The sequence below is a fragment of the Centrocercus urophasianus genome, unplaced genomic scaffold (genome assembly GCF_019232065.1).
Source record: "Centrocercus urophasianus isolate 14NV4802_14NV808 unplaced genomic scaffold, USGS_Curo_1.0 seq_11, whole genome shotgun sequence".
Lineage (NCBI taxonomy): Eukaryota > Metazoa > Chordata > Aves > Galliformes > Phasianidae > Centrocercus > Centrocercus urophasianus.
In genome coordinates, this window is record NW_024884253.1 from 80828574 (window position 1) to 80838956 (window position 10383).

Consider the following 10383-nt stretch of genomic DNA (forward strand, 5'->3'; position numbering starts at 1 on the left):
CTGCCACAGGCAGGGCCACCAATCTCCACATTTAATACCAGACCAGGCTGCCCAGGGCCCCATCCAACCCAGCCCTGAACACCTCCAGGGATGGGGCATCCACAGCCTCTCTGGGCAGCTGTTCCAGCACCTCACTACTCATAGTAAAGAACTTCCCCCTGACATCCAACCTAAATCTTCCCTCTTTCAGTTTAAAACCATTTCCCCTTGTCCTGCTGTTATCTACCCTTGTAAAGAGTTGACTCTCCTCCTGTTTGTTTGTAGGCTCCCTTTAGGTACTGAAAGGCTGCAATGAGGTCACCCCGCAGCCTTCTTTTCCCCAGGCTGAACAAGCCCAGCTCCCTCACTCTGTCTCTGTAGGGGAGGTGCTGCAGTCCCCTGATCATCTTCGTGGCTCTCCTCTGGACCCTCTCCAACAGCTCCCTGTCTGTCTTGTAATGGGGGCTCCAGACCTGGGCACAGCACTCCAGATGGGGCCTCACAAGAGCAGTGTAGAGAGGGACAATCACCTCCCTGTCCCTGCTGGCCGCTCCTCTTCTGATGGAGCCCAGGATACCATTTGCTTTCTGAGCTGCAAGAGCACACTGCTGGCTCATGTTAAATGAAATAAAGATACTTCTCTCTCTGGCTTTGTGCTCTGAGCTCTTTGATGTGTACACTGACTTGACTGAAAAGAGAGGAGGAGCTAGAAACAGCTGCTGCTGAGTAACAGCACACTGTGTAATACAGGTTAATCCTAGATTAACAGTGCAAATATTCTGTCTGACCCAGGGTGCTTAGAGAAGGATCAGTGCAGAAAGCTTGTGGGGTTTTTTTTGCATTCAATTTTCAGTCTTTGTATCTACAAGTTCCTTGAGCCGAAGAGTTCTTATTGTGTCTGATGGTTAAAGCAGCAGAGCTGCTGTAGGTGCTATTGCAATGCAAATAGTAGAGTTAGTTTGTATTTATCTTTTTTTTTTTTTTTTTTTTATGATTTTGTTCCTGTATTGCAGGTTGAGTACAGCACAAATACCTTGCCCAGAGCCAATTATGCTAAGAAGTCATGTGCTTCTCATGGGCTTTATTGGTAAAGGAGATAGGTATGTATCCTTCGAAAATTGAAATGGTTCTTCTTACTAGTAGCTTTCCACAAAGATTTGTACATAAAGCATTGGTTTGTTTTTAACTATTTCTTTAGGCCTCTGAATTTAACATGTTGCTCTTATGTGTGTGTGCCACCTGTAGAGTACCCAGATTTTGCCAGCTACCACAGCAGAAAGTCTGCATGATTCTGGAACAATTCTAAGCAGAGAACAAGGGCTAGAGAGGTTTCCTAATTTCACCTGAAGATAGATTATCATTTTGTAGAGCAAACAGTAGCATAGCCTGATTTCTTAGTTTATATTGGAAGCAGAGCTACGGTATCTTTGGCAAGCATGTATCAAGCTTTGCTGCCTTTCATGCTAATTTGCTTGATATGGAGTGAAAGGATCAGGTACAGCAATTAACATTGGTGGCTGTGATGAAGAAGAAGAAAAGTACTCACTTTCTATTATTTCTGTTGCAATTTTAAGGCCTGCTCCTCTGCTGAAGAATGCTCAGTTATCTGACTCAAAAGTCCGGGAGCTGTACCTGCAGATCATCCAGTACATGAGAAGAATGTACCAAGATGCCAGACTTGTTCATGCAGATCTCAGTGAATTCAATATGCTGTATGTTTTTAACCTTTGAATTGTGACATCTGAAATGTATGTGTTGGCAGCATCTTTGCATAAATTTAGAGAGCACTAACCTGCCTGTGAGGGAGGGTGGAGTCCTTTTTGTGACTGTTAATCAATTTATCAATTATGTAGCTTTTAACCCAACCTCACACCGCTCTGGCTCTAGTATGTAAGATGCATGCTTGAGAAATACATTGAGTGTGTTTGCTGGCTCATAAGATTGAAACAGGCTTTGTTCCCTGTCCCTCCATAATCTGCCATGTAAGAGTGCTGGATTCAGTGCAGCCTTGCTTGTCCACAGGTACCACAGTGGGGATGTGTACATCATTGATGTCTCCCAGGCAGTGGAGCATGACCACCCGCATGCACTGGAGTTTCTACGAAAGGATTGTGCCAATGTTAATGGTGAGCAGGCTGCTCTTGTGTGCTTGTTCTGATAGGTGATTTTGACAGTGTTTTCTTTAAGTGTGTTTGTTTTTAAGAAGGTGAACTGTATTCTTTCTTCCATTCTTTGAGTTATATACAACTCTGGTTGTAGAAGCTGCCTGCTCTCCTTCCTGGGTTCTCGTGGGTTGTTCAGGGTGCTGTCTTCTATGCCAAGTTCAGCAGGCAGTGCAGCCTATTTTGCTAGAAATCATCTGCATCTCAGATTTACAAGAGAAAGAAGATGTCAGAGTCCTAGTCTGCAGCAGCACTGATCTTAACTTCCCTCACATTTGAAAGATTGTGCAGGCATACTGATCTGTGTCCTTCTGTGAGTGTGTAATCCACAGCTGGAATTCCTCAATTGGCAAGAGTTGTATCACAAAGTTCCTTTCCTTTTTTTGTCGGGTCAGATTAGAAGGTAAAGGCATAGACTAATTTATTAGAGGTTGTAGACTTGTAGTACTTTTGATTAACAGGGTACCTTACGATAATATTTGTGGCTAAAAAAAAAAAAAAGAGTTCATAGGAGTGTACTTATGTTGTGCAAGAGAAAAAGATGTTCTGGTAGTCTGTGTTTCTGCCCAAGAACATGAAATCTGTCACAGCAGGCTGATTTTTCCTTCCCCCCTTTCTTTACTATGATTTTTCCAATTGTACAGAGACATCTGAAAGTCTGAAGAAATTGTGTACGCTTTGCTGTGTATTTCTCAATACTCAGTATGTTAATTGTTCCTTTTTCTTCCTTTCTTCTTTGCCCTCTCCATTACTCCCTTCTGACTCAAATATTTGCACCCTTGCTCTTTTTTTAATGCTTTTTTGGCTTGTTTTCTTTAAATGCCATTGCCACAGTGACTTGCAGTGTTCTTGGTTGTTTTTCTTTTCTGCCACTGCAGCTTTCTCTGTGCAGTTGTACAGAGGCTGTAAAAGACACCTTCTAGCTGTGGGCATTGCTAAGACTTGTGGTTCCATGAGCACGGAGAGCTGCCACCAAACTAATTTTTTTTGTTGTTTGTTCTATGATTAATTTCTCATGGGGGAGATATCTTCTAAGATTGTTAGTAGGGAGCAATTACTAAGTAGTCCTTAGTGTGTTTCACTGCTGTTTTTCAGTACTGAAGCAAAACCTCCAAAATCATTTATGCTTGCCTCAAGAAAGCAAGTCTGAGCATGGTAACAGAAAAATTCCGATATGTTCATGTGTCCCATGTGTTCTTCCATTCAGGTGGATTATAAGCAGGCTGTACTGTTTCAGTGGCTATTTCAGATGCTCTTTGACAGAAGTTTGAGGTCTGCTTTCCTTATTTGAAATACATTTTTCATCTCAGCCACTGCAACTATTTACTTTTATCTCAAATTGTTTACCTCCTTCTCTTCATCCCCTGCTCTATTCAGCATGGTTCCTACTGAAGTTGATTTGACTTAACAGTTGCTCACTTTGTTTCTTCCAGTATTTATCACTTTGGGAAAATTATGCTGTTATGTTGTTGTAACTATCACTGCTGCATGTATTGCACAACACTTACAGTTTTTTGTCTCTGCCCTTGATTGCTGATAGGCTTTTTCCAAAAGCACAATGTTGCAGTGATGACTGTGAGGGAACTGTTTGAGTTTATTACTGATCCTTCTATCACAAGTGAGAACATTGATGACTATCTGTCAAAGGTAAGGCCACGTGGCATTGTTGCTCATGTAGGTAGACTTGAATGATAAACTCAGAACTAGTTCAGACCCCTTCGCTTTGTGTGCCCTGTATCCTGCTGTTGAAGTTGGCTGGTAAATGAGATGCTGGATGTTTGCAGGGTGGGCTGAGTGGAGAAGGGGGTGACTCGAGCAACGTCACTGGGGGGGAATGGTTTTTTAAATGGCTTTAAACTGAGACAGGGGAGGCTTAGGTTGGATATTAGGAGGAAGTTTTTCACACAGAGGGTGGTGATGCACTGGAACAGGTTGCCCAAGGAGGCTGTGGATGCCCCGTTAATAAAGCAGATCTGCGGTTGTACGTGTACTTGCAGCAACGTTGGTTACCATTAGGTGTCGCTCGAGGCATTGCTATGGGGAAGTTTTGTGAGTGAGACCGAAGTGCGGGCAGAAATACATACAGATGGGAATGGTTAGTTGGATTAAACGATGCGATTCTAAAGAGTGATAACTGTATTGTTTTGTATTTCTGTAGGCAATGGAAATAGCATCAAAAAGAACAGAGGAGGAGAGATCCAGCCAAGATAAAGTGGATGAGGAAGTGAGGATTTCTGTTCCTGCTATGAAATCAAAATTAGCCTGTCCTCTTCTGAACAGTGAAGACTGTTCTGTTTTATTTGGCAAAATGCACCGTTGATAAACAAAACACTGTGATGCTGATATGTCCTGAACTAGTTGAGATATGAAGGATTGAGGGATGTAGTGTATAAAAGCTTAAGTGACATTGATCATGTGCTAAAAAACAAATACTCAGTTATCTAAACTGGTGTGTTTGCTTGTAGCTAGGTCCCTTGATGAATCTTCCACTTCAGGTTTGGTTTAAAAACAAATAAAACCCAGCTAAGTAGAAGTCTGGTTGTGTCAGTGTTTTCGGACTGCTGATACACAGACCAGGAGAATTCACATCATATTCAGATGCATGCATTGACCAAATTGCCTGTCTGCCCTTGTTCCCAGTCTACTTCAGTTCTTCCACATACTATTTCCCTCCCTTGCTTTTACATACAGCAGAAGCCATCTTACATCTTTTCTGCTGGTATGTTTGAAAACTGCTAATGTTCTGGCAAATCTTGATGTGAAGATGATGTGAAGATGAAACAATCTTAATTTGTTTTTTTAATCTTGCCTGTCCACTGAGAAGAGTTTAAAAACCAAAAAATCACACCACACACAAATAAAGCAACACCTTAGTGTTGGGCAGAGCTTATATCAGCAAGAACCTCTTTGTTCTAGTTCACCCAGCATTTAATATTGGAGTCTGTGTTGCTTGATATACCAAAGACATTTTCTCTTGGGGCTCTGTAGGTTTTACTGACTGCTTCTGGTTCAAAATTGGCCGGTTAAAGGTTTTCATTTCCAGAGATCTCTTGAGCATACAACTCCTTTTGAATTAGCTGGTCAGATGTTAGTGTTTTTTATTATAAGTGCTTTTTAGCAAACAGTTTATCCCTTTGCACGTGTGAATGTACTGTCCTGTAAGAGACGGTTAAGTAATAGCAAAGTTCAAGTTCACTCTCAGAGTTCTCAGTTTAGCTCAACTAGCTTGTACCACCTCTCAGAAGAACAGATGATTTAGAGACAGGGTCTGTGCTGTCTGCACAAGACTTAATCTAGTAGTTAAGCAGTTAAGTGTGCTTAGTTTGTTCTAGGATTGAATTGATACTGTGGAAGAGAAAAGTAAAATACTTCAGTTTGTTGCAGGATGCTCTGAAAACGATAGCCTGACAAATTTTAATGTGTTGTCGATGCTGCAGTTAGTCCTGCACCAGTATGGTACTGTAACTCCTTTTTGAGTTGGAGTCTATGTTGAAGCAGGAACTATTGCATAAAGACATTAAGTTGTATCAGCATGTTTTAATGGAATTGCCTCCTGAGAGCTTTGCAAACATAACAGTAAAAACATTGGGGAAAATTCTTAGAATATGAAACTCAAATTGGTTGAGAGGAAGTTGGGAGGATTGGAGAAGTTCCTATGTGGCTGCTAGTAATGGTACTAACATAGGGGCCTTGTTAACCATGAGCTGCAATGGTTTGTAGGTTGCATGTGAAGAATCTGTTCCAGCAAAATAAATACTTATAACCTGCAGTTCAAAATGTGGTGTGTGACTTCCTGTTTGTTCTGAGCTTCTCTAAGCTATGAAATCCCTTGTGATTATTCCTTTAGTGATGCTTAATTAGTATGGAAGAACATCATGAAACTATATAAATGACTGAATCTGTTTTCCCTTTGTTTTCCTAGGTGTTCAAGAAGGCTTACATACCTCGAACTTTGACTGAAGTTAAAAACTATGAGAGAGATGTGGATATAATGATGAAATTGAAAGAAGAGGATTTGGCATTGTGTGTTCAGCAAGATAATGTGAGTGTGTCCGTATGGTGTAGAATACTGAATCTAGTGTCATACTTCCAATTATCTGGTTAGTACTGATGCTTGCACTGCTATCTTTTGAGACTCATTTTCCTTGGGTAGAAAGATGTAAGGCTTGCATTTTGGTAAAATAATTTTTTTTCTGTGTCTCTGAATGTAGATTCTCTACCAGACCGTGACAGGATTGAAGAAGGATTTGTCTGGCGTTCAGAAGGTGAGAGGGCCTCTTTGAAATCCTTCATTGTACCCATTTTCATAAAAATACTTAAAGGAATACAGGGAATGCCTCATCTTGCAGCTGAGACCACGGAACAAGCCTTTTGTCTATGGAGTGGCTGTTTCTGCCCGTTATGTGGCAGTGGTGTAGACTAAATGGAAATAAAAATCAGGGAAGGGATCAGGCTGCAGCCCAGTTTCTAGTGTTGTTTAAGAGTAAGTGTGTTTTGCAGTGTAGATGTTTGTGTTTGCACTAAAGCATATCTGCAGTGGCCCCAAGGTAGATTTTGGTATGATCCAACTATAATTAAAAATTGTCTTTCATCTGTGTTAGCAAATAGTGTATAACTTAAGGAAATCAGTTTGGGAGTGTCAATACATCTGTGCTGTGAGCCCTAACCTTAAAGTTCCTGTGTTGTATATTTTAGATATTCTTAGTTTGAATTAACCTCTTTTTGATTCTTCTTGAGACTCAATGATAGCTGTAGAAATAGAGGAAATGACACAAGTTTGCTCAAGGGTTTCTTTGTAGAAGATTATAGATATATTTTTTTTCAATATATGTGTGTATATATTTTACTCCTAGGCTCCAGAGTTTGGGTTTGAGATAAACTCCCTCTTGATACATCTTGCAGATTCCTGCACTTCTAGAGAAGAAGACGGATGAGTCAGAAACAGGCTCTGATGATGATGGTGGCAGCTCAGAGGACTCTGAGTCAAGCTGTAAAGAATTTCGGCATCCCAAAGATCTTCCTGCTGTAGCTACTATGGATAAAAAGGTCAGTTGTAGGAAAAAAATGTACAGTTTTTGACATCTGCCCCCATGACAGGAAAAATCTACACCTCGTTTGTCCTACTTGTAGTCTGAAACAAGCTGTGAGCTTTTTCCTCTCTGAAGAGCAAGAGCAGAGGAAGCAAATTTCATTATGGATGCTTTATTAATGATGTTTTTGTCAAGAGGAACATTATACCATAGCATTCTATAGCCTAAACAAAGCTAGAAGAGAGATCTCTGCAGAGAGCTTTAGGGTATGCAAAGCAGAGCTTAGTGAAACCTGGGCAGATCTTCAGTCCCTCTGGCTAACCTTCCAGCTTTGCTGTGCAGGTTGGTGGATGTGGCTCCTGGTGAACCACCCTTTGTCCAGGAAACTGAGACCACCTGATGCTTGCAGCTGGAGACTTGGTGACAATGTCTGTACTACAGTGGCTTTTGTCATATTGTTGGTACAGGCTGACAAGCACTGCTGCAGGGAGAAGACTGAAAGCAGATGTGTGAGGGAAATAACGTGTTTCTCAGGTTTTGTTTTCCAAACTACAGAACAAATATCCTTAGTTCTTGTGATGCTTTTCTGTGGAGTCACCCCCATGGGTGAGAGCCTGACGGCAGCTTTTTAGGTGCTGTGCAAAAGAAAGATGAAACTTGCTAGGCTTAAGGTATTAGAGTTGTGGGGGTTTGTTAGATTTCTGGGTCTGTTTATATTTTTTTCTTTTCTCCCTTAGGAAAGATAATGGGTTTCAAATCCATGAAATAAAATGGCAGTGCTCTTTTAGATGCTTTTTGTACTAATCTAAAGCTGCTACCTTTCAGATCTGAAGCAGGGAGGTCTTGGTCACTTCTCAGCCTTATGGATAAGTCTTTACTGTCTAGCAGGAATTCCAGTGTACTGCAGTCACGTAGCACCCTTTCTAGCCAATCCTGATGATGATTGGATTGCTCTGAGTTACCAGCAGTTACTAGATCAGTATTTTTGTTTGAGTAAAAACACATCCTACCGTAGCCCCTAGGGGTAGCAGAAAACTTGCATCAGGCTTTCTATTGGAATCTTTGCTATAAATAGCATGAGTGCATCTTGTTGCTTTTCTTCAAAGGCTGCATGAAAGTCAGGTTTTAACTAGTTTGAATTTTGTACTGTCATTACCAGTGTGCAATTCTACCCTCATATTATGCTTCCTTTCTCCTTTCCTCTCTCCCTCTCAAAGTTATTTTCATTAGACCTGCATTTTTGATGTGATGTATTAATTAACTTAGATTGATAGGCCTGCTCAAACCTCCTATTCCTGCTGGCTTTGAATGAATGGTGTTTTGGTTCTTCATAGGAGAGGAAAAAGATGGTTAAAGAAGCCCAAAGAGAAAAGAGAAAAAACAAAGTCCCAAAGCATGTGAAGAAGCGGAGAGAGAAGACTGCGAAAATGAAGAAGGGCAAATAAGATCAACTTTGGCTTGGGGAAAGGACTGATTTGTTTCTAGTTAATGAGTCACTTTCTTTTATAATTAAAAATCCTTTATTTACGTCATACAGTACTAACTGTGAGGGTGGTCTCAGTGGCAGTGTGGTGTGATTACTTGACCAGACTTTATGCTGTGGCTTTAGCAACAGGAAGGAACAAATTCAACTCATTTGAGCTTTTAAAAATCCTTTTCAAGATTCAGCTTGTTGTTAAACTCGCATTGATTTTGTTTGTGGCATCTTCCTCTCTTGTCTTACACTGTGTGTGTGCTGGTTCATTTTGTTCCAGAGCGTTGATTTGATTCAAACAGATCCTTGGAGGAGGGGGGAACAACAAAGATAGGAAAACTACTTCAAGTAAAGGCCTGTGCTTCTGTGCTGTGAAGGCAGCAACTTAAGCTAGCTGTCTACTGCAGGCTGTTGCAGCTATCTGCAGGTAACCTTGCTGCCTCTTTGCTTTCATCACCTTTTGATGTTATCTTGCTGAAAGCTGAATTTCATGATTTGGGAGGCAACTTTTCTCACTGCCCTGTTCCCTTTTGAAGCAACCAGACAGGCATGCCTAAACAGACTAAAGCTGTGATATTTCTGTGTGTGCTGACCCCAGCATGGGGCAGTGTTGCTCTTAAGGAAAGTAGGACATACCTTTTTGTAGGCTGAATATTGGACATCAAGATTGCATTTGTTCAAATTCAGGGTGGAAAAGCTGTCGTGGAAGCTGTTTGTGGTGTGCCTCAGCACTACCAGTCCATGTGCTAAGGTGTATATAGGGTGCAGCTGGCAGAGTTTGAAGAGTCCTTTGTGTTGGAGCAAAGGTGCCATATTCAAAACATCCCACCTCTTCTCATGGCAGCAACTTGGGCTGCTGAGGCTGACAGAAGCCTTGAGAGAGGTGTCGTCCTTGTTCATCAGTCATCTTTTCCTGCTGTCAACAGTTTCAGGACTTCCTGTGCCAACACAGACAAGGGCTTTGAGTTCAGTAAAAAAAAAAAAAATCTTTTTTTTTTTTGTTTTCCCATTTTAGGGGTGGAGTTGATGCCCTGGGGATTACACTTATGGGACACACGTTGTTTGATGATAGAAGAAGGCTGTTATCCATCAGCAGGCATCAAGCAATGATGGGTTGGCCAGAGGCAGGGTGAAGCTTCCTTCTCTATTCTTTCCCTTCCGCACCCATAAGAGATTGTGGGATGGTCACAGGCAAAGACTGAGATGTTGGCCAATTGCACACATGGTTGCTCCACTAAGGAGCACGTTTCCTCAAAGAAATGTGGGCTGCTTGCACTTCTCAGCTTGACCTCTACAACCCCTTCTGTTCCTTTGGTTAGAATTGTGGTCAGTGCTTCCAGACACCTCCCTCCTTTTCTCCCTGTCCCCACAGGGACCGATAGACTGTTATGTACATGTTTATGTAAGTGAAGATGGGATTGCTGGAACATGTTGGGAAGCAAGACTGGTTTTGCCTCAGCAAGTAGGGATGTTTGTTGAGAGCCCACGGAAAAACACATGCAGTTTGGAAAATGACATTACATCAGGTGCAAAAAAGGTGACTGCCTCTAACTTGGTAGTGAAGGAAGGGAGGGGCATAAGACCTATGTTCTGAGATGAGCAAGTACTGTTGATGGCAAAAATTAGTCCTACTAGCTGCATTGACGTATTTTCTGCTTTTGCTTTCCATCATGGGAATTGCGTAGTAACAGGCAAGTTGGCCTTCATTATATCTGCAGTTAATATGGTTGGTGGTTGT

The 10383-nt window shown here is 41.6% G+C and overlaps 1 protein-coding gene across 1 annotated transcript in view; it reads left to right on the forward strand.

Annotated features, from left to right (window-relative positions):
- RIOK1 (RIO kinase 1) overlaps positions 1 to 8720 on the forward strand; it is a 15062-nt gene extending 6342 nt beyond the window's left edge. The window contains exons 9-17 of the mRNA XM_042839924.1: positions 993 to 1079; positions 1554 to 1691; positions 2002 to 2105; positions 3682 to 3788; positions 4300 to 4365; positions 6064 to 6183; positions 6353 to 6406; positions 7044 to 7187; positions 8506 to 8720. Of these exons, the coding sequence (XP_042695858.1) occupies positions 993 to 1079; positions 1554 to 1691; positions 2002 to 2105; positions 3682 to 3788; positions 4300 to 4365; positions 6064 to 6183; positions 6353 to 6406; positions 7044 to 7187; positions 8506 to 8616 (931 nt within the window). The 3' untranslated portion in view covers positions 8617 to 8720. The remainder of the gene's footprint in view (positions 1 to 992; positions 1080 to 1553; positions 1692 to 2001; positions 2106 to 3681; positions 3789 to 4299; positions 4366 to 6063; positions 6184 to 6352; positions 6407 to 7043; positions 7188 to 8505) is intronic.
- The last annotated feature ends 1663 nt before the right edge of the window (positions 8721 to 10383 follow it).